Source organism: Phoxinus phoxinus (genome assembly GCF_949152265.1).
Source record: "Phoxinus phoxinus genome assembly, chromosome: 17".
NCBI classification, from domain to species: domain Eukaryota; kingdom Metazoa; phylum Chordata; class Actinopteri; order Cypriniformes; family Leuciscidae; genus Phoxinus; species Phoxinus phoxinus.
This window is the reverse complement of record NC_136892.1, coordinates 14,649,184-14,673,877: the sequence shown is the minus strand read 5'-3', so window position 1 is coordinate 14,673,877 and position 24,694 is coordinate 14,649,184. Positions and strand designations below refer to the sequence as shown.

The 24,694-nt window shown below is 40.3% G+C and overlaps 1 protein-coding gene across 1 annotated transcript in view; it reads left to right on the top strand.

Annotated features, from left to right (window-relative positions):
• Window positions 1-6,703: 6,703 nt before the first annotated feature.
• Window positions 6,704-24,694, top strand: part of tenm2b (teneurin transmembrane protein 2b) — a gene marked incomplete at its 5' end in the record, with an annotated part of 110,635 nt that continues 92,644 nt past the window's right edge. Inside the window, 3 exons of the mRNA XM_079585960.1 lie at window positions 6,704-6,824; window positions 6,892-6,966; window positions 16,117-16,494. Coding sequence (XP_079442086.1) covers window positions 6,704-6,824; window positions 6,892-6,966; window positions 16,117-16,494 — 574 coding nt within the window. The remainder of the gene's footprint in view (window positions 6,825-6,891; window positions 6,967-16,116; window positions 16,495-24,694) is intronic.

The following is a 24,694-nucleotide window of genomic DNA, read 5'->3' as shown; positions in this document are numbered from 1 at the left end:
TCATAGGTGAATTGGGCACACATACTTTTGGACAAGTGGTTTGAAGAATGCATGGAAGTACTTAAAAAAAGTCAGAAGCTAAATGAGTACAAATCAACCTACTTTTAAAGGTACATAAATACCCTTACTTTTGTCCCAAAGCAGATTGTCAGTCCAGACGAATCAGGAAAGTAAACTTTTGTTTTAGATGGTGCTTGGGCAGGTCTTTTTTTGGTCCTTTTCAAGTACTATGGATTATTCAGGATGTCTCGTTTCTATTCAAATACACGCCAAAATAATTGTGCCCTGGAAAAGAGAGGATGGAAATAAAGCCTACAGTACATCCGATTTTTTTTCTTGCGGAATTATTGACTACTGCCATTCTTAGTCCAGACTGATGCCGGTATCCAAAGAGCAGATCCAGGTGAGGTTCAGGATGCTTTTTTTTTTGCTACCTCTCCTGCCACCGGCTAGTCTTTAGAGAACGGTCATTTACTGTGTGTTTAACTTTACCGTATCTGGTCTCCATTGTGGCCCTTTGAGCACCACCTGCTCTATAATCTCCTCTCCACTACACACACCTAAAGTACTGAAATCTCAGTGGTTTGCTCACTCCTGTACATGTTTCCATCTCTGGGGCTTCTTTTTTGTTGGCCTGTTTCTTTGTCCAGCATTCAGTCTCAGTCTCTCTCTCTCAGTCTCTCTCTCTCTCTCTCAGTCTCTCTCTCTCTCTCTCTCTCTCTCTCTCCTTTAATAAGTCAGGAGACATAGAGGCAGCCTGGCAGAGTGCTTGGGGAAGAACAGTCCCACTGGTCCCTCTCCGTCCCCTCCTTTTTCAGTGGGGACGGCACGACTTGGTGCCGGCGTCCAGGCCTGTGTTCCACAACTAAGTGAAATTTAATGAGCGGGGACATCCACTTTATGAGCAGAAATCTGGACTGGGAGTGAGGGCTCCAGGGGTGTACAACATTGAAGAAATAGAAAGTAGCTCTTTGACTCAATGTTCTCTGACACACTCCCTGAGGACGACCTGAGTGGAATGTACAGCACCTTCAATTAGAGTTCCAAAATGCAACAGCACTGCTCCGGTAGACATGACTCTGCCTGTCCTTAATGGCGTCTCTGAGTGTGCATGTAAGGTTTTGAAGATGTAGTTGAAGGATGTAGGTTATTACCCAAGCATATACTATATATATATATTAGATGAGCGCAGTTAATTCCTTTATAATTATTTGTTAAAAGCTAGGGATGGCAATTATATTGGCTGAGTGGTCCATATTAAAAGGATCATGTTGTCCTAAACCAGTATGACTGTACTTCCTTCTGCAGAACACCAGGCTCATTGAAAAAACATGCTGTGGCGACATTTCTGTAAAATGATATTAGGCTGCTTCTTGCACATCTTGCATTTTGAAAGTGAAATGTCCAGCGATATGGAGCTGGTTTTGTGATGCAAATGTCCAAATGTATTAGTTTACAAATCATGCACTGTGTTTTGAGGCCTTAACACATTATTGTGAAAGGAAACACTCATACGTTTTTATTAATCGACAATCTGCTCTTGTAATTATAATTAGTCTGAAAAGGAATAGATATTGTTGGTGTTTTATTAACCCTAGTGTTCATTTTAGCTGGAAACTGCAGTGAATTCTATTTATAGGTATGTTTTTGATGGTTTGCAAAAATGTAGTTAGAGGCGTGTTTTTCCAATGAGCCTAGTTAGATATTTTGAAGAATGCCTGAACTGTTTCAGTTCCATACAATGCCCATAAATGATTAAGGTAATTTTTGGTTGAACTTCCCCTCTATATTCAAGGTTTTACTCTTTGTTGTGCATAACAAAATTCATAAGCCCTCGCAACCTCAAGCTTTCCCAAGTGCGTCAAATTTAGAAAATTATTGAGCTTTCATTGCTGCTCTGGACCCATGCACAAAGCAGTTTAATTGTTTAAAAAAAAAAAAAAGAATGAGAGATCTATTTGCATTCAGCAAAAAAATAAAATAAAAATGGGTGCATAGAGAATAATAACAGCATTTTATTAGCTTGGATGGCACAAAGGCTTGCAAAAGTCTACGGCACCTGGCAGCTTGCAAATTCAGTTCAGGCCGTGGTTTACTCAAACAACGCTGGCGTAATTGCTTTCTGCTCACTGTCATCACAAAAGAACTGTTACACGCGGCAATCTTGCTGCTCTGAATGAAAAACTATATGATGTTGCTTGAAAATGTCTCCCGTGGAACACAAGCTATTGGTCTTTTGTGTTTCCGTCTATTTGTTTATATCATCAGTTCTTGGCGTCTCAGTACTGAATCCCAGAGCATGTGTGTTTTGTATGTGCACAGCACCCCCGTTTCTCTATATCTGCGCTTTTCTAAAACATTACTGATAATTGCATTTTGACTTCATTATGGGACGACCAGCAAGAGGCCAAATTGGATCTGTTTATCTGATGCCCAGCAGTGTGGAAAGATTCCATTTAGGAAAAAAATGAGGTTTTCTGGTACCATTTTTCTTGATAGGGGAGTGGTTCCCAGCATGGGAGCTTTGACATGGCAGAGGAGGGCAAAAAGAAGAAATTACTCCACGTACCGTAAATGGGCCAAGCAGAAACAAACTAATCTTGCGAAGGAAGAAATTAAACTAAAAGGATGCGCTTCACAGTAAAAGAAAAGTCTTGTGGCAGATAACATGAATTTAAACAGAGACTGGTGCACCTTTAGGCAAAGACACGTTTACAAACCAGTTGCTGACACCAGAGTGACTTTCCCTCTATCTCTTTTTTCTTCCCTCTGCCTCTTTCTCGTCTCTTTCGATTATGGGAGGTAATAGGGGCTGAGCTTTCAAAGGCCGTTCTCTGCAGTTTAGCCATTGATGCCTTTTTGACAGAGACTGCTTCTGGAAGGTGAATGTGTTTGAGAATCATACGAGATGAGATGAGAGGAGACGAGAGGTTGCTGCCACACAATAGGCCCACTGCCAGGATGAGAAGCACGAGGAGAAAGCTCGCCGTCCCTGTGGAGAGACGCAGTGTGTGCGGAGCGATGCAGACAGAGAAGGGAAGGACAGCCCGGCTCAACCTTTATTAGTGTGATAATCCTCTCATCAAAGCCAAAAACGACAAGAACATCAGATATGTTTTCTAATAATGAATAATGAACTTTGTGCGCAGGTTTGTTCTACACAGACTGCTGATATAGCACAGACTGTTCTACACAGACTGCAGACTGGAATCTGTATAGTCTGGTTCACTTTGCTTTAAAGGATAGTTCAGTCAAAAATGAAAATTATGTCATCGTTTACTCAGGTTGTTCCAAACCTGTATGAGTTTTTTTCTTCTGTTGAACACAAAAGATGATATTTGGAAGTATGTTTAAACAGTTGATGGACCCTATTGACTTCCATAGTATTTTTTCCATACATTTGAAGTCAATGAAGCTCAACTGTTTGGTAACCCATATTCTTCAAAATATTTGTTGTGTGTTCAGCAGAAGAAAGAAACTAATACAGGTTTGGAACAACTTGAGGGTGAGTAAATGATGACACAATGTTATTGTTTGGGTGAACTGTCCCTTTAGACATTCATAATTCTCACATAGACGATAGGATGACAAGGACACTACAGCCCCCCAAAACAAGCATGTCTATCGCCAGGACACTGCTTCTGCTCCAAAGAGCCACGAGAACTGCATGTTTGCTATTTATGTGTGCCTGGTTTAGTTACCTATGATCACGTGCAACAATCGACTACTTTGGACATCGACCGAAAACAGGATGTAAATACAGGTATTTGCGCTGGCTGAAATAACATCATTTTTAATAATATCTTTCACATCTAATGCAGTCAGATTCACTCGTGTTCACTCTGAAGGAATCACTCAACATGGCTGGGCACTTGTATGACACATCAAAGATGTTAAGAGGCTAAAAGCAGGTTTAAAACGTGCCCCATTGAAGTCAATAGGGTGCAAATTTTAAAAAGAGGATAACACAGTGTAGGCAACACAGATTTTTGTCGTTGTTCTCTGTATTGACAGCACTCCACATTTACAAAAAAATGAGCTCAATGTTAAAATTGACCGGAGTTCTCCTTTAAATAGTAACACCTCGGTTGAGGTTCCAAGCAAGCCGTACCGATACTAAAATGCGACATGTAAACACTGCAGATCACTGATTGGTCGGAGAAAATCATCCCTACCAGCGTCATTCGGTTTGCGACATGAGACTCCAAACCCGAACAAACAAACTTCTTCTTCTTGCAGTGAAAAATATCCACATGCCGAGAATCAAGAAAACCATTCCATCTGCTTCATTGCTCCTGTGTTGTCAGTTTGTTTGCGTCACGTTTACGATGATGTCACGGCCCGTGCTGCTGAGCCATACCATGCTGTTGAAAAGCGCCATAAGTTTCAGGCTTGGACAGACAGCCGGTTATTAGAGAAAAAGTGTGGTGGGCAGAGCGCAGGCTGATCTTCTTCAGCATTCTGGTCAGCTTGGAACACCTGAGCGGCTCATTAGAGTGCTTAATGTTCTGGTTCCACTCTCTGCGTTTGAGCTCAGGGAGATTCTGCCCACGCCGCATTAGATCAGCCTGTGACTTTCCTGCACAACGTGAGGACAAACTTGTTCTGCAGTTCATAAGTTGAGGACAGACTGAAGCAGGGTATAGAATTAAAACCCACCATCCGCCACATGCTGCTACTTTTTGAGCAGTGGGGGATAATTTTGCTTGTCTACCGCCCTTGGTGGCGGTTGACATGTAAGACATTATATTGACATTTGACAAGAAATCCCCATTGCTTAGATGCAAAGACGTGCTTGAAAAAAACACATTTGATTGTGTCTTGATGAACATATAAAAAACAAAGGCTGTTGATTTGCTGTTGGTTTGAATGTTCAGTGGCACTCTGTTGCTCATGCATGCAGCACACACATTTTCCATGTAAGAAATGCATGTGAGGAGTTTGTTTTCTTTGTGTCTGAGGTCTTAACAGAGTTTCCAATAGATTTAAATACAGACCATCTCAGGAGTTATATAAACTGTATATATATATTAGTACTACTACTATTATTATTATTGTTAGTAGTAGTAGTAGTAGTAGTAGTATTTAAATAAATAAATAAGCTAGTGTCTAATTCCAAATGCCATTGCTAATATTTTGTAGGTAACTTTAGGGTCAATTTAAACTTTTTTTCTTTTCTTGGGACACATTCGGACTAACCCAAAAGCAAAGTTTTGTTAGTGGTTGCATGGGCTTGCTATGCATTTGGAAAGGATAATATGGAAAAGTGAAACTAGATTGAATGACACATGTAACTTTAGTAACTCAAACTTGTCTAGTGTGCACTGATACCTAACAGAGGTCAAATATTTTGGTCTTGACTGTTGCACGATATGAAACGACAAGTCCAGCAGGAACACACTTATAGCCTCCATCTGTCATTAAATAGAAATGTGCAATGCATTTAGACATCAATAAAAGATGAGAGGATGATGTCATGCATAGTCGGTGATTCAATGATTTAAACATATGTTGATATTTTCTACATGATTAGTGGGCTACTGTATTTTCTCTTGCTATTGGGTCAAGGTCAGACAGTTTATTTGTTTAGTTTGTGATGCTATTGTGATCTGTGTTAAAAGTATTCTGCGCAAGTTTGGTTTTTCTTTTTGAGCTAATTTAAGTTTTTTTTTTTAAAGTGTATAAAGGTGTTTCTGTGCATGGCTATCAGTCGAGACTTACTTTCTCTTCCCTATAATGGAGACTCAGGAGTTTGGGGTCATATACTATCTCAGTGAAACAGAACCACCAAGGGCACTAAGTAGTTTTTCTCTCTCTCTCTCTCTCTCTCTCTCTCTCTCTCTCTCTCTCTCTCTCTCTCTCTCTCTCTCTCTCTCTCTCTCTCTCTCTCTCTCTCTCTCTCCTCTCTCTCTCTCTCTCTCTCTCTCTCTCTCTCTCTCTCTCTCTCTCTCTCTCTCTCTCTCTCTCTCTCTCTCTTGTGTGTTTGTTTGTGTGTGTCATCAATACCTTTACCCTTGTTAGCAAGACCGAGGAAGTTTAATTTAGTCATAAACTGCACAAGGCCGTTGAGTTGTTCTGTGTACAGGATCGCAACCATTTTGCCCGGTATTCAATTAAATTCAATTCACATTTATTTGTATAGCGCTTTTCACAATACATATTATTTCATAGCAGCTTTACAGAAAATGCATGTCTACATTACAATTTAGAGTGATCTGTAATCAGAGGTGACTATGTCCAAGTTATGCATTTCAGAAATGTACATATACAAATCACAGTGAGCTAATAATGTATTATTTTAAACTATGTGTTAAGGTATTCACCCACCACTCTCAGTGTCCCCTGTGTTAAAGACTGACAGAATGGGCATACCTCCAAAACAATACATAACATGTATGTTATCAACCATTCACGCCAAGCCTTCCTCAGAGCAGCTTCATGCCATAGCAGTGCCTACACATTTCCCACTACTTTTTAAGTAGGTTTATGGCGATTGCATACACAAAGAGTTGAGCTTGGCCTCCTCTCTTGCTCTTTTAAATATGGGCACATATAGTCTCTCTCCTCCATTGTTCTTCTATTCCTGCACGGCTCTCTCTCTTGTTTGTCAGTGTGCTGGAGCAGCAGTACTTGCGTTGTCTCTGGGCGGTTGGCTTCTTTGTGAGTGCTGGCAGCAGGGCCCGTGCTGGGGTAATGAGGACGGATGCCCGCGCGTGGGAAGAGCCGGCTGCTTTGTAGTGTCTCTCCGCACAATGCGAAGGTTCTTGGAAATGGTCGAGGAGCGGCACCGCAACACAGCAAATACATCCCCACGCCAAAAGAACGTCAGTTTTAGGCGAGACAGTTTGTCTCTGAATTAAGCTCTAATGAGATCTCTTCTTGTGTTCGCAGCCGATATCTCTAAAAGGGAGGGTGTGCCTTCAGATTTGTCTCGGAGGAAAGTGACACCACCTGGCAGTGCTAGAGGTGCTGCATGGGTAATGTTTTGTGCTCCTTAATAATGTCTAACTCGCACCTAATGTATTATCATAATATGCAGTGACATGAGTGTATCCATACCATTAAGAGCACGAAGCTGACAAGCCCTGGGCGAGGGCACTGTGACATCCCAGAAATCCCAGGGAACATCCCAGGGAAAATTGATTCTGTTGTAATAATGTGACAGCAAACAGGCCTTATACTCCTGAACTGATTCATTTAAGTGAGGATAAAACAGACGTTAATAAGGTTTAAATGTTAATAATTGGAATTCAATCTTTCAACTTTATTTTATTACCTCAAATGATCTTGCTGAACCAGTCACAACATGCTCGTCCAGTTTTGTTCCAACGGACATTTCGCTTCTGACCTTTGTGAGAAAGATTTGGCTCATATCCAACGCCTGTTTATTCTTTAGCATTAAAGAGATAGTTCCACCCAAACTAGTTCATCATTTACATCTACATTTCTTCTGTATAACATAAAGAAGAAGTTTTTGTTGTTGTTAATTTTTATATCCACCTTATTTTCAACATAAACATTGGTGCAGACATTAGAAAATTGAATGTGCAAGACTTCATGTGTCATCCGCATCCTGTTATTTTATAAGGACAAAAATATGTCGTTTTTCTTATATTATTTTATTCATTATCGCATTCATAAATGCACTGGTTCGTACCACGTATAGTTTTACCATTTTGCCATTAGTTATACCACTTTAGTTATTTAGAGTGGCTATAATCTGAAGTCTCGCACATTCACAGAAAACAGCTATCTTTCGCGTTGCAAAAAAACTGCAAGGTGGATACAACTTATAGCCTATATAGTATGGTCAACATAGACTATGTACGTGTGTGTAATGCCTCGTAGTGTTGAGTCAATCGGATAAACCGGATTGGAAATTCTCGTATCTCTGCAATACATTTTGCCCGCTGAGGCTTGCCATTAATGACGGTTTCAGCAAGACATTTGCATGCTCAAACCATAATATTCTGGCTGTAAGGCAGCAGCAGGAATTTCAAATATGAATCTTTCAGCACCTAATTAATTAATATCGATCTTTGGAAACGGCGTCAGTGATGAAATATCGATAAAACATCACTGCGTATCCGATGCGATCAGTTTTGGTTTCCTAAGGCACGGAGCCGCGACACCAGAGCGCATAACATGAGCGCATATATATTTTTGGGAGGAGAATAACCGTGAGGGGCGCGCAGGAGGAGCCCTGATTCAAATCAGCTCAGTGACTATCATCACACACTATGAGCTCACCTCACCAACCTAACGCTCGCTCTCTCTCTCATTCGCCCGCGTCTCGGTGAACCGCTGGCTGTGGCGCATCTCGTGGTATAACCACCAGCGCACCTGACACACCTAAACAGCTCACGCGTCGCTTGACTGACAAACACGACGACACGAATACAACACGGGGATTCAAAATTCGCGCCGTTGAGGAGCAAACTCTCGTGCCCAGCACTCTTGTAACGGCAGAATGACTGAGTGACAGTGAGAGAGAGGACACTGTGCTCGCAGTATGGAGAAAAGGAAAGGTAAGAGACTGTCATTTGACAGAAGGCTCTCATTTTGTCTATATTAGATCCATTTACGAATCTGTGATACAGAGAGTTTGACTTTTAGTGGCGTTTTCTTCTTTTCCTGAGGAGATACATTTAAGTTCAGTGATGGTGACATGGATTGCCGCGCGAGACGTAAATTGATGCGTTGGGACACTATGCAGTATGGCATGATATTTATTTTCGTAATAATTATAGTGAGATAGGCTAATTCGTGTGGATATAAACAAGGGGAGGACAGTTTTAATTGGGTTTTATTCACGGAAGAGTCATAGTCACAACGGTAATGTGTTAATCTCCATGACTGCGTAAACATCTATGTACATTATTTAGTAGTTCTTTTGTATGCGCGCGTATAGTAGCCTACATGACTGAATTAGGCAACCAAATCCTTTTTTTAGCTCACCAAGAAATGACTCAAGTTAAATATTACTCATTATAATCAAATTACCGTTCACCTTGAATAAGCATCAGTGTCGCGAGAATAAGCATTGCCGTAAGTTACAAGTGAGTTTATATTCAGGCTTGACATTGTTCATCTGTTAAATGTAATGATTGTTGTCAGATGAGTCTGGAATGCATGATAGTGCTAATTTATATTCGTCTGAGTTTTGATTATGTCAGGAGACACACCCATATGTAAAGTTTGACTTGTGGCATCCTGATTGCAATCAAAGTTTGCATCTGTGACACTGTAATTATCAGGATATCTCATGCAGTTTAGTCATTTACTTTTTTGGAGCTTGTTTTTTACTGCTTTACCTTGTCCTTTTTTTTTCTTGAGATGATACTCCCCATTAGCATCACCAGCTAAACATTTATGTCTTAAGACAGGGCCACTGCTGGCCAAATCTGTGCCCTAAGTGGAATATTTTTGTGTGCACCTCACACAACTTTAATAGGGGTCAGAATAGATCTACAATACACTTATTATTTTTAAATGATTTACAATTGTAGCTCTACTGTATAAAATACAAAACTAAAATGATAGCCTACATATTAAATAAAAACTAACAGTTATTTTGGCAATCCAGTAATCTGTTTATTATTTTAACAATTAATCGAGTAATCGGATAATATTTTTTTCTGCGGTTATAAAAATAGACCTAAGTGAACAACAGCCTTTAAAGTGACTTAAAATGCATATAATAACAATAAGGCAATATTAATTGGGTCAAAGAAAATATCAAAAGCAAGTAGTTTTATGGTTGTATTGAACAACACTGTTAAAATATGTATTACACATAATTTTAACAATCAACTTGTGTACATTAATTATTATAACAAATGCTGACAGAGGGCGCAAGTGGCCTGGTGACTAATTTTGTTACACTTTACAGCACGATCAAATCCTTGTTTAATATTGGCCAAACAACATTTCATTAAAATGTCCACTTAATATTGATTATTATGCGATAGAAATGCTACAGCCTCTGTAGTTTTTTTAACAAGAACATGTGGACATTTAAAACTGCAAACTCAGAGAAAGGGTTTAAACATATTGATGGATTCTCCTGTGTTAGCGTATATAAATGTTAGCACAATGCTATGCTATATTATGATTTTTTAATTGTTTTAATATATTAAGCAGCTTTAGAAAACGGTCTAATAATTCGGTTTGTGGATTCTCATCTGTGGAATTCTGGTATTTTGATTGTTAATCGACTTGCAATCAAGTCGAAAATTGCCATCAAGGATTTTTTTAAATCGAACAATTTCGTTTGGGAATCATGACAGCCCTACAAATATCTTTATCAATATAATATCAAATATCATGGTTCAAAATGCAATGTATATAGCACATTACATTACATACAGTAGATTGCATTAGTATGGTGGTGGTCAAATTATTAACATAATTAAGCATATTTAATCTCACCCTTTAAAGGGTTAGTTCACCCAAAATGTTTTATTCTGTCAGTAATTACTCACCCTCATGCTGTTCCAACCTCGTAAGGCTTTCGTTCATCTTCGGAACACAAATTAAGATATTTTTTATTAAATCTTAGAGCTGTCTCCCTCCTCCATATAGGCTTCTATTGTAATTGAAACTTGCCGGCCCAGAAAGGTAGTAAAAACATCGTTAAAATAGTCCAAGTGACTAGTGGCTCAACCTTAAGCTTATCAAGTGACGAGAATACTTTTTGTGCGCAAACCCTCACTCAGAGGCCCACGCAGAACAAAATGTTTTACTTTTTGGCTTCTCAGCACCAGACTGCTGTTGTCATTTTTCGGGCATAGTTGTCCATCAATTATGAGGTGGTGACGGAGCAGAAGCGGGAATGGCGTGTCGCAAGTGCTTACTGTGTTCACCGTAAAACACATTTTTTTATTTATATTTAAGTTAATATTAATATAAGAATGAAATTTTTTTTTTTACCCCCGGGATTGTTGCCCTACACAAAATGCGTACTCTGTGTATAGAGAGCGGCGGTACTGTCTCACGATGTTTCATGATTTATGGAGAGTCGTAGAGCCATTACCTCTGCGGCCCCTCATCTCCCTTCCTCTCTTCCCTGTCCTACATTTCTGAGAGACAGGGGAACACTCCCTCTCCCATCACCATTGTCCAACAGCTTCAGTCTTCCAGGGACACACTCATATCTCTCATCCACCGCTCATCTCTGACTCCCTCACTCCTGCCCATGCTTTAAGTATCATCACTGGTGCTGTCAAAGAGGAAGTACGTGAGAAATGGTGCCCATTTTCCACACACACTCCACCAGCCTAATGGCCTGCGTCTCAAAGGCCCACTCCATCATCCTTAATGGACAGGAGTTTAGTCTAGACTAAGTTTGGTCCGTCTGCCATGGTCTCTCGTTTCACGCTTTGTAGTATAAGTTTTAGTTTCAGTTCTTGTTGAGAAATATGCATAAAACTAAGGATAGTATGATTGGATAGCAAATGGTGTCACTTGTGTTTGAACTTGCTGTTGTGATGTTTCCGGTATTGCTAACCAGAGGCAGTCTGGAAAAGCTTTTTGAATAAGTAGGTCATATGGAATTAGTGTTTGCTGTTAAATCCCCAGTCTTTTATTCATGTTAATTACAACTATGTGCTTTTTTCTCTTTCAGTCTCTGTTGAATGTATGAAGCTTTAAATGCAAGACGGCTTGTTTTGTAGCACTTGTTATCATTGTCATGCTAATGTACAGCATTTCAACAATCATTTAATTAAGTGTCTTATAGAGCGAGATTTTTAAAACATGACTCATTTCTATTAATATTTATAAACCCATTTTCATTTAGACTTCAGTGCACACTGTTTTCAGAGCTAGTTCTTTTTTTGTTCCCCAAACAGCAATAGAATGTTTTCTACTGTATTTAAAGACTGCGCACTTGTGCATTGTGTTGCTTATCCAACATTTCACGCATCACTAAGCCTGCATTTAAAAAAAAAACGTTATTGTTCATCCTACTTTAGCAACTGTTGCCATCCGCCATTTTCTCGACCAAGCTTTTTCCTCTTTTCTCGAGTAAGTCTATGGAGCATCTGTGCGTTTGGCTAGTTTTGATTGAATTGTGTGGACGTGATCCAAAAATATGGTAAAACATTGTTGCCAGGTCAGTTATAATAGTGACACGTGCTACCCAAAGAGGATATATGCTCTTGTTTTTCTTTAAATAAACCTTCAGAGGTTCATGCTGCGATTAAATGTATGTCATTACAAAGCACACCTACATATGTTTCAAAGTCAATTAATGTTTCTAATTTAATGTCACTTCATAGTGTTGATTGAACTAAAGAGTTCACATTAGTGAAAGCATAGTAGAAATGTTAGAAACAAATATTTTCACTTTAAATCGCAGTTAAATTAAGCCTTTGTATTTGACTGTTGAACTGTTTATTTGAACTGTGCCTTGATTCTTATCTGCATGATTCTGTGCAATATAACAATTTCTTTCAAAGAATCATGGCAGATAAAAATACTTTGAATTGCTACTATTCATTCAAGCCCATAAGAATAATAGCTAATCCATTTGTTCACCTCTTTATAAACACTGAACACTCATTTACTGAATATCACACTCTCCTGTTCTTTAATGAAATGTTTTATTAGCAACAGTACCTAGGTGGCCAGAGCTTAAAATAAATGCTTAATATGCTTCAGAGGAATATCCTCCAGAATTGCAACCATTTATGCTTTATTTTCTGTTTGTTTTTCTTTTTTTCTTTTAAGTGAGTGTGCATGTGTATGTTGTGATAGCTCCCTTGCTGTACAAGAGTTGCATCACTCCCAGCACTGATACTCTATAGGGGGAGCTGTGCTGAACAACAGCCGCTGCTCTTCTCCTCGGGGTCTGATGATGCAAAGCATTGCTGAGTTTGCCTCAGTGCAGTGTTCCTCATCCTTACCGGAATCAAAGGTTAGCCCGGCCCACGTGTCAACGGTCACAGCCCCACACTGTCCAGCCTGATGCAGGGTTGACCACCCTGCCCACTAGCCCTCTCCTCACTAATGACCCTAGACAGCTGTTCCCCTGGGCCCTTCTCATCGCCTCTGGACACTGACACACACGGCTGTCACATGTGTCAGCTCTGACTGACATCTGCCTCCCAGCACTGGAACAACCCCAATCTCCATTAGATTAGGCACAGCTTATTTCAATAATTCATCACTTAGACAGCAGTCGTTTCTGGAGAAGTTTAGGAATTGTCCATTCAGCGTGTGAGTCCTCTCGCTGAGGCTTGTGTGTGATATTTAAGCAATACGTTCGAAATGACAAGGGCAATATTCTGTTTTTGTAGAGACAAATATTAATGAAGACGTTGTGTCGTTGATAATCTCATATTGCGAGGCCGCAGATTCATAAACTCATTACCGCTGAGACCTGCTGTGGAAAACTCTGGGCAATATGGTGTGTCTGTGACCAAATCTAGTGCACTAACTTCAAAGGCTTCAGTTAAATTTAGTAATCCCTATTTATGGATTAGAAGGCACCGTTTGCGGTGCTCAGAAAGTAAACTGCTCAAGAGGGAAAAAACATTTGAGACAATGTGAGAACGCAGACTAATAAATCGTATTTTGTTATGCCAGTGATGCAGACAGAAGTTGCAAAAATGATGCAAGCTGATTGGAACGAGCCAAGTGTTGTCATGTGGAGAGGCGCGTTCTCATTGGATGAAACTCATCCTCTTTGATCCCTGACAAGGCTGCAGAGTTCTTAAGATTCGAGACATAGGAAGGCGTATCGGTGGGAGGATGTTCTGTGGAGGAGCGGGGAGGAAGCTTTAGAGAAAGAAGCAAAAAATGGAGGAGAGGGTGAAAAAAGTAGGCCACTTTTGTTCTGTCGCGACACCAGTTAAGAATATCGTCTATTTGACATAGCAGATGTCAAAGGCAGCTGCAGTCGGTGGGTTGGTGCAGTGATTTATTCATGCCCTCGTAGGAGAGCCAAAAGCTGATGACAGAAGAGAAGTCCTAAGTGCTGCTTTGTGTTATATGAGAGCAGACTCAGCAGTTCACAAGCAGACTCTCTTTTATGATAAACCGGTCCAGATTGACTGATAAGTACTGATATTACCATGTATCTCAATACTGTAGCTTGCAGAATATAATCAGAGAAAAATACTTGAAAGCTTTACTTAAACTACAAGCAAGAAGCCTGTTTATACTATGGGATAATATATATTCTGAGTTTCATAATATCTAATGATGGGAATTTTAAAACATTTTAGTACTTTAACTAGTTATGTACAATTTTGTTTATAACTTTTTGGATATCTATCAGTTATTTTTTCTTGACATTTAATTTTTACATTTTTTAAATTTTTAATTTATCAGTATTGGCTGATAGTGCTATTATTTAGATAACATTTACAGTCAACACTTAAAGTTAATCTTTAAAAACAAATTTAATGACACTTAAATGTAATATTTCACAAAGTTGAAAATAGCCCTATTCCTTTGTCATACTGTACATTATAATGTTGGGACTCTTAAATTCACGTGTAGCATAAATTATTGATTTTAGTTTTAGTGTTTTATTTTTAATATTTATTTTGACACTATTATATCATTTTTAAATCTGCCATAACATTCTACAGCCTGTACTAGTGATGCTTCACAGAGCACTGCCTGAATCTCCTCCAGTCATTTTAGGATGGATTTCAAAGACTGTAAATGATCATAGGGAGCGACATCTACTGACTACACCAGCCAGACAGTGAAGCATGATTCACTGAATAATGTTGTTTTATAGGATTGGCTTAAAAGACTTTAAACCAGTCAATATATTACAATGTGAACGTTGTCTTGCATATTACACAATTTATTAATTAAAGACAAAAAGTATTATACATACCATCCCATACAGTTTATTGTTATTTGTGGTTTGCCAGAGGAGGATGGGCTCCCCCAGCTGAGTCTGTTTTTTTTTTTTTGTTTAAACAATCTTTGCCACAATCTCCTTTCTACAGTTATAAACTGAAAGCGTCTGCTATGCTCCATACAGATACAGCACTAGCCGCAGCGTCACAGCACAGTGCATCAGGAGTCAGATATCACTTATCACTTATCATCCCAATGTTATCTATATACCATGTGAAAATTTCCTCACCATGACATCCTTACTTGATATAGCCTACCTCCTTACTTTGATGTTTGTTACTAGCCTGACCAAAAGACTAAAATGGCATAGAAGCAAAGCCCCCACATCGCAACCAGTTTGACATGTTTGAAATCTGATTGACATGGCTTCAGGTACACACCTTCAATAAATCGGAGAGCAATGATGAACAACAACCAATACAATGGTGAGAGGACAGAGTGTGCGAGGAGGACAGAGATATGGCAAGAGGGAGCTAAAACAAATTCAACTGTGTTTCTCCAACCACAATCTCGTCCACTTTTTTCATTGATTAATGCAAAATCAAACACAAGCCCATTCTCCATGCTGTTTGTAGGGCCCTATAAAATCCGTTTTATTTTTTCCCAAATTCCGTTTGACTTTTTTCCAAAATAAATCTTTTTCCGTTTTATTTTTTTCTGGATTCTGTTTGTTTTCTGGATTTCATTTTAATGGTTTAATTCAAATTTAAAAATCAATGATTTAAGAATCAATTCTATTAAATATCTCATATCTCAATATATCTGTCATAAACTGCTCGAGGACGCAGACAGTGGTGATCCAAATGCAGGCTTTAATGAGAGGAGAATCCAGAGACAGGTACAAGGAAACAGGCAGGGGTCAAAACCAGGTAAGCAGTCCAATATCAGAAGTACAATGCAGGGAGAAGGCAAACGGGAAAACCAGATACAGGCAAAGAATCCAGGAACCGTGAAACTAGAAAATACAAAGGAACTCGGAAAACGCTGGGTAATGCAGTAAGACACAAACAACAATACTGAGCACTGGTGCAACGGGCCACTCAGGCTTAAGACAGGTGCGCTAAACAAGATAATAAAACAGGTGCATAAAATCAACATTAATCAGTCCAGAGTAAAACATAATAATGAGTGAAACATAGAGAAGGAGTGCCCCCCAGTGGCTCATGCGGGCACTCCAGCCGCAGATTGTCACATAACCCCCCCTCTAAGAAGCGGCTTCCAGACGCTCCTAAGAGCTCCGGGGGGAGGTCAACGGGGGATGGGATGGAGGGCCAGGCCCGTGCAGGGGAACGGAACCAGGACACAGGCAGACCGGGCCTGGGCCGTGGAGCGTGGGCGACCAGGGCGGATCCCACTTAACACAGGACCAGGGCAGAGTACAGTTAACAGGGGACCAGGGCGGAGCACACTTAACACAGGACCAAGACGTAGGGAGCACAGTGCTGGACAGGACCAGTGACAAGAGCTCAGACGAAGGTGGACGTGCAAAGGTCCATGTAGGCGCCGCCTCCATGGCCCTCACAGGGTACCTACGGCCCCCCCCAAAAAAATACTTTGGGAAGTCTAAGGCTAAAGCCTCCAGGCTGGAAACCGCCACAGGAAGAGGCGCAGGTACCACGAGGCGAAGAGGCGGGGCCGGCAGGGCGAGGCGCAGAGGCGGGGCCGGCAGGGCGAGGCGCAGAGGCGGGGCCGGCAGGGCGAGGCGCAGAGGCGGGGCCGGCAGGGCGAGGCGCAGAGGCGGGGCCGGCAGGGCGAGGCGCAGAGGCGGGGCCGGCAGGGCGAGGCGCAGAGCCGGGGCCGGCAGGGCGAGGCGCAGAGGCGGGGCCGGCAGGGCGAGGAGTCTGGGAAGGCCCTCCGGAGCCTGGCGAGCCCAACGAGTCCTCCTTCTCCTTCTGCGACGGCGCTTCACTGGGCTTGATTCATTACAGGATGCACTTGACTCAGTTGACTCACAGGATGCACTTGACTCAGTTGACTCACAGGATGCACTTGACTCAGTTGACTCACAGGATGCACTTGACTCAGTTGACTCACAGGATGCACTTGACTCAGTTGACTCACAGGATGCACTTGACTCAGTTGACTCACAGGATGCACTTGACTCAGTTGACTCACAGGATGCACTTGACTCAGTTGACTCACAGGATGCACTTGACTCAGTTGACTCACAGGATGCACTTGACTCAGTTGACTCACAGGATGCACTTGACTCAGTTGACTCACAGGATGCACTTGACTCAGTTGACTCACAGGATGCACTTGACTCAGTTGACTCACAGGATGCACTTGACTCAGTTGACTCACAGGATGCACTTGACTCAGTTGACTCACAGGATGCACTTGACTCAGTTGACTCACAGGATGCACTTGACTCAGTTGACTCACAGGATGCACTTGACTCAGTTGACTCACAGGATGCACTTGACTCAGTTGACTCACAGGATGCACTTGACTCAGTTGACTCACAGGATGCACTTGACTCAGTTGACTCACAGGATGCACTTGACTCAGTTGACTCACAGGATGCACTTGACTCAGTTGACTCACAGGATGCACTTGACTCAGTTGACTCACAGGATGCACTTGACTCAGTTGACTCACAGGATGCACTTGACTCAGTTGACTCACAGGATGCACTTGACTCAGTTGACTCACAGGATGCACTTGACTCAGTTGACTCACAGGATGCACTTGACTCAGTTGACTCACAGGATGCACTTGACTCAGTTGACTCACAGGATGCACTTGACTCAGTTGACTCACAGGATGCACTTGACTCAGTTGACTCACAGGATGCACTTGACTCAGTTGACTCACAGGATGCACTTGACTCACAGGATGCACTTGACTCACAGGACGCACTCGGCTCACTCGGCTCACTCGGCTCACTTGGCTCACTTGGCTCGTCGAGGCTGACGTGAAGCTCTGGTTCCTCGAGCGCGGTCTCGGCTGGGCTGACGTGAAGCGTGGGTTCGGTTGGCACGCGCTCAGACTCAGTAGAAAACCCTTGAGGCAGGAATACAACTGAGCTCACGTGAAGTGTCCGAACGTCGGGATTCACATGTTGCGTGGTTACGGCGGACCCCTTACGAATCGCTGCTTCACCGGGAGACAATTGACGCGTAGATTCAGTGTACAATGGCGAATCGTCTGGCTTTCTGTGAAGCAAAAGTTTCAAAAAATCCACAGTAAAAAGCGAACCGCCCATGGAAAGGGCCAGGTCAATATACTGGGTTAGAGTCCAGCTTGAACTTGGAAACGGTAGAGCAGAGCCGAGCGGTTCAGACAGTCCTCCCCGAAAGAACATCATTAAACAGAAATCATCTAAATAGGACTGACGAGAGAGCTTCAAAAAATCGGTCACAAAAACCTTGAGAGGACGTTCCCCTTGACGGAGGCATACGATCTGCGCTGTGGGATCCATGACGAGGTCCGTGTCTCTCTCAGCCGCTGGATCAGTAGGGGCTCAGTATTCTGTCATAAACTGCTCGAGGACGCAGACAGTGGTGATCCAAATGCAGGCTTTAATGAGAGGAGAATCCAGAGACAGGTACAAGGAAACAGGCAGGGGTCAAAACCAGGTAAGCAGTCCAATATCAGAAGTACAATGCAGGGAGAAGGCAAACGGGAAAACCAGATACAGGCAAAGAATCCAGGAACAGTGAAACTAGAAAATACAAAGGAACTCGGAAAACGCTGGGTAATGCAGTAAGACACAAACAACAATACTGAGCACTGGTGCAACGGGCCACTCAGGCTTAAGACAGGTGCGCTAAACAAGATAATAAAACACAGGTGCATAAAATCAACATTAATCAGTCCAGAGTAAAACATAATAATGAGTGAAACATAGAGAAGGAGTGCCCCCCAGTGGCTCATGCGGGCACTCCAGCCGCAGATTGTCACAATATCAATATATCATTATTATTATTAGTGTTCACGGCAATCATAGGCTCTACTGTTTGTTGAATGCTGAAAATGTGTTTTAAAATATATAAAAATAAAAAACAGTTATTTTAAATTGTAGTAATATTACACAATATTACAGTTTTTTTTGCTGTATTTTGGATCAAATAAATGCATACTTGAAAAGTGAAAATAAGAGGCTCTATTCAGAAACATAAAAAATCCTACTGACCGCAATCTTTTGAGCGCTAGTCTGCTAGTAGTTGGGTAAAGTGAGAGCACCATCATTTCCTCAACATGGCAGAAAACAAGAACTGAGTCTTTAAATGTGTGCAGTGTCAGAAGCGTACCTATAATGCCTTAAAATATTGTCTCCGTCGGCAGCTCTCTTGGCTTTTGAACATAGCTATAATGTCATGTCCCATGTGCCCCCAAACTGTTGCGCCTTTCCCAAAAATAGAGAGCCCCTCCCTACTAGCAATTTGTCTCCAGGGGTTTTTAAAGAGGAAGGGTCAAATCTCAGTGACATCAGTGTCATTTCACATTATTGCCAACTATCACATCTTGTTAGAGTGCATTAGATCATGTAAGAAGCAAAGAACCGTTAGATACGCAGCCTGTGTCATGCATTTGCAGCGACATATTGCACAGCGTCTCGTGTATATGTACAGATGAGTTCAAATCTGGCTTCTGCCTGTCATTTCCAGTCTGTTCTCTACTTCCTTTATCACTGAATTGACAGCAAAACATTTATATATATATATATATAGGCTATATATATATATATATAGCCTATATATATATATAGTTGGACTTGACTTGATGTTGGCTGACTTTATAGAGCATTTGTGTTCATAGATGCTGCAATTTTAAAATACATTGTTGTGGCTTATTTTCAATTTGATCGGTTCATGATGTTTGGCCATTATACACTCTAAAAAATGCTGGGTTGTTTCAACCCAATTTTGGGTCAAATATGGACAAACCTAGCCGTTGGGTTAAATTTTTAAATTACATTTTTAACCCAACGTTTGGGTTTGTCCGTATTTGACCCAAAATTGGGTTGAAACAACCTAGCATTTTTTAGAGTGTAGTTTTCAAGGATTAAAGGATTTGATGGGAGTTTGACAGTTATTGATAAGGGCCTTTTATGAATGTGTGTTGGTCATTGAAATCAATGCCAAGGTTACCACACAGAACTTACTCTGCTATTGTCCAAGGCTGAGATTTATTACACAGAAAACAGACATTGGGCATTCATGAGCTCTACTGCATCCCACAACACTGAAATGGAGAATCACTGTACGCAAACTGACTGAGAGAGAAACGAGGAAACACAGATGGGTAGAGACAGACGGTGAGATGAAAAGGTAGCTCCCACACCTGTTTTCAACCAAGCTATAAAAGAAAAGAGAAATCCTCACATACACCTGCACAGCTCTTGATAGTTCTGCATGTGTTTGGCATAAGCGGTTCATTTTTCCCTAGATATTCTTCTCAAGTTTAACGTCTCCATAATTACCCCCACACACATCTTCACAAAACCATCCAGGACGCTGAAGCATCGTGCTGCTTTGAACTTATCGCTTACGGGTGTTATCAAGGGAACTTACTGTGGCCCACTCCATTTCCCTCAGATTTATCTACAAACCACAGGTGCCCAGTCACCATGGGAACTACTGCACTTCTGAAGAGGTTACCCAAAAAATGATTCAGTCCTGCTGACTGTGATTGTCCAGCTGGCCAGTGTGTTTGCTACCACTGACATTCAGACAGTCAAGAGATGTCGAGAGGACTCACAGCAGTTTTCTACTGTGCTACCTCTACCAAATTTGAACATTTATAGTTTAGATAAGGTGCTTTCTTTAAATTGGATCTTTATAATACAGTATCTGAATTGATTTGCTTATTTATTTAATTTTCATTGAACACCATCGTATTGTTTTATTTATTTTTAAGAAAGTAAGAAGTAATAAAGATTTAGAACAACATGAGGGTAAATTATGATGTAATTTTCTTTTTTGATTGAACTATCCCTTCAAGAAAGCTGGTACACCAAAACAATATGTGTTGGGATTTGAATTGCGTAAGATTCTTTTTTTATATATATAGATAATCTGAACCAATGTTTAGGGATTTTAAAATCTGAGATAAAGTTTGTGCAAATATGACAAATAAATTAGAACTCAATGAATTATGTTGAACTATAAAACATTAACCTCCAAATAAATAAATGGTTCCTCTATATCCGGTCTAACACAGATCCCATTCCATAACTAAATTATCCATGATTATATTGTGAGTCTGTTATTTTGTGTTCTTTTCTGTTCTTTTCTGTGACTTTAGAGCTGCATTCAAAGTTTATTGGCAAAATGGCATTATTACGCTTATTGTGATTAACCTGACCAATTAGAGAATTGTGTTTGATCTTGCTACAGTTGATTTGAGTTGATAACTGTAGTTATTTTGGAAGTTTGAAGGCTTTAATTGTGTTCTGCGAGATAATCTTGGCAATAACATTTGTTTTGTTTGGCGGCCTCGTGTGTTGCTCGGTTGATGCATGACTTATGATTCCCCCCATTTTGTGTGGGGTGACACACACTCACTGTCCCCCTCTGTGCCCATGATCCTCTTTTGCCTTTGTTTGTCGTGTTGGACACCGATATGATAAATCTTCACAAATGTCACTGACCAAACTATTGTGAACGCAGATGCAGCAGATCAAGAGGGAATGCGAGAGAGAATGTAACAGAGGAAAAGGTTGGGAAGGAAGAGAGGGAAAAAGGGAGAATGAATTAGAGGGATTGTGCAGGAGTTGCACTGTGTTTGCCTGAGAGGATCAGTCCTGAAACAGAGCTAACGGCTGCACTCCAGCTTGAAGACCTGCCAACTCACACTCACAGAGGACAGCGAAAGGCAACACGATCGCCTGTGTGTGTGTGTGTGAGAGAGAGTGTGTGGTTTGCAGCTCTTGTGTGTGTGTGCTGTTGTCTCCTGGTCTGCCACAGGTGTCTGCTCTGTGTACCCGACAGATAAAGGAGTGTGGTGAGTGATAAATTGCGCTTGTTACGGTGTGATTTGTCACTCTTTTTCCCACAGTCGGACTGCGTCCTCTCCCATCTTTCCTCCTTTGATGGTAGACAATAAAGTGCCACTGCAGATTTTCTCTTTCTCGTCCACTCATCTGAAAAAGGATGTTAAATCATAATAACAGTGGGGCAAGGCGTATACGCGGTGAACGTGATTTCACCAAGTGCTACATGTTTCTGGATCAACATCTTTGTTGAACCTGGAACAACATTCCAATCAACCAATCAGATTTGAGGGACAAGTTTATATCAAGTTTAGGCTCACAGCCAGGGTTTGGTGCTTCCACATCATTGTTATTCATTTCCTGCTGATCTAAATACGTTGATGCCGGAACATCACTGTGACCGGGTATACGCACATATCTGTGCATACGCAAACGTTTTCGTGCAGAAATCGTGATTCATCACTGAGTTAACACTTAACACTGAGTTCATTTTATGACGCACATTTTTTTGTCTGCATCTGTTCATTTAAAAATACACAAAACAATGCAATTCAGATACATACAAACCTTTCAGTGTATAAACATACTATCTTTTTATTATATTATAACTTGGTATAATGTAATATCTTCATTAAAAAAAATTGGGCATGAAGGCAAAAATGTCAGGTTGATTTAACAGTCCTGATAGAAAAGTCTCATTTAAAGAATGGAATGGAAACTTATTGTGTAGTTTGACATAATCGCTTATTATTATTTCAGTACAAATTATTCTATTTATTAAGCCAGGTTTTGGATAGTAATTCATTACTCATAACAATGTGGATTGAAATAATTTTATTTAAAATAAGAACAAATAAAAATAAAATAAAACTTAAAAAGTAATTATATTTTTGTTTACCTGCATGTCACTGTGAAGACTAAACGACGCCAGAGAACTGTGACCGTGATAAATATGAACTTACATTTTCAGGGGGTACTTCAAGAAAATGTTTTAGGTTAAAGGTGTTAGGCTAGTTGACAAAAAAGTGTAGGAATTCCTGTATTCCACATTCGTATTTGTAAGTCCACATTCCCAAATATTAGAAATAGGGTAAAAACAAATGGCCCTTTTGTTCTGTGCGAGGACATTTACACAGCAGTAAGAAAGAACACTTGTTCATAATTAGTTGTGCATGAGAGCCATTACATTTGGTGTATTTGTGTGTGTGTGTGTCCACAAATATGTAATATCCGAAATCCTTGTCCTTGTGGGGACATTTTTGTTTAATAGACAGCTTATAAATCACACAATGTTTCAAGTGATGTTTTTGAAAATGTAAAAATGCAGAACATTTTTAGTGATGGAAAGATTTAGGTGTATTGTTAGTGTAGTAGGGGATAGCATATACAGTTTGTACAGTATAAAAAGTGTGTGTGTGTGTGTGTGTGTGCGTGTGTGTGTGTGTGTGTGTGTGTGTGTGTGTGTGTGTGTGTGTGTGTGTGTGTGTGTGTGTGTGTGTGAGGAATTGATTCAATTAGTCACTGTAGACATGACATGGAGAGCCCCGATGACACAGTTCCACTCCGGCACAGCAGTTCTTTTGACTGTTGGCTGCACACGAGTGCAGATAGCATGGGGTGGTAAAATGTCCAGAATATATCAGCTGGCCTTGCTCCCAATCACAAACCCAGCATGTGCTTGATGGTTTGATCATGTATCTGAATCCCTTTCTCTGCTTGTTGTGTCATCACCATGGCCATCCAAATGAGAAAACCACTGCAGCATTTTACAGCTTGATGTCGTCGGCGTATTGAAGATTCATAATATATTCACAATCATTTTGTTGTAAAATTAACCATCATACTCATTGTGATGATTTTATTGTTTTTTTTAATTTGGACATTAAGCTTCTTGGAAGTTGACGTTAGACTAGTTTTACAATATGTGGTAAGATGACTATTAATAGCACCTCAGCTGTTAACTAGTAAAAAGAGTGTTAGAGTTGATATGTTTTTATCATTTACATGAATTAGTTGATCGATTCAGATATCTTTTTGTATAAAAAGTGATGTTTTTGTACATAAATGTTGCCGATTATTACAGCGTGTTCTTATATTGATGCACATCATTTAATTAAAATTTTATATATTGAATTGAAGAAATTTAAATTATTAAATATATTTTTTGATTAACTTAGTGATAAAAATCAGGAAAACATGGCTTGGTTATTCTTATTTTTTTTAATGCAAAATCTACTTGGCCACAATGCTTGTTTGGTTTAAATGCTTCCTCTTATTGAAAAAAATATATATTTAAAAATATATTTTGAGCCAAGTGCAAATATATAAATATTGGTCAAAATGTCAAGATATCGGATTTTCTATTTTCGCTATATTGCGCATCCCTCCTGCATACAGATCATCTGCATATTCTATCTGTATGTAGCATGTTCATTAATTTAAAAGCCACATCAAAGCTGACCTCCTTTCAGACCAGGGTTTTATAGTTGAAGGTTTTTTGGAGCGTCTCAAAGCTTCACAATTCTTTCTTTTCAATGTGGTATTTATTCTACAAGCTGCTGGTTGTGATGTATCTCTACCTTGTATTCCAATGCTCCATTTCTGAGTTTTCATTTATGTTTTCTTTTGTCTGCCTCGTGTCAGAGTTTACTTTGTGAAGAGATTGAAAATCCAGAGAACAAACATATGTGAAAGAAAGTGTATTTGGTGACAGTTTAGAAGCAGATAGTGTTGCCATCTAAAATCAGTGCTGTTGGATTTATGCTGCACATACTGTACAGTCCTGCTCTCATTTGTTTCCTACTCTCTTTTTTAAATAAATAAATAAATAAATTGCAATCATAAAAATTGCATTTTGAATTGAAACTATTT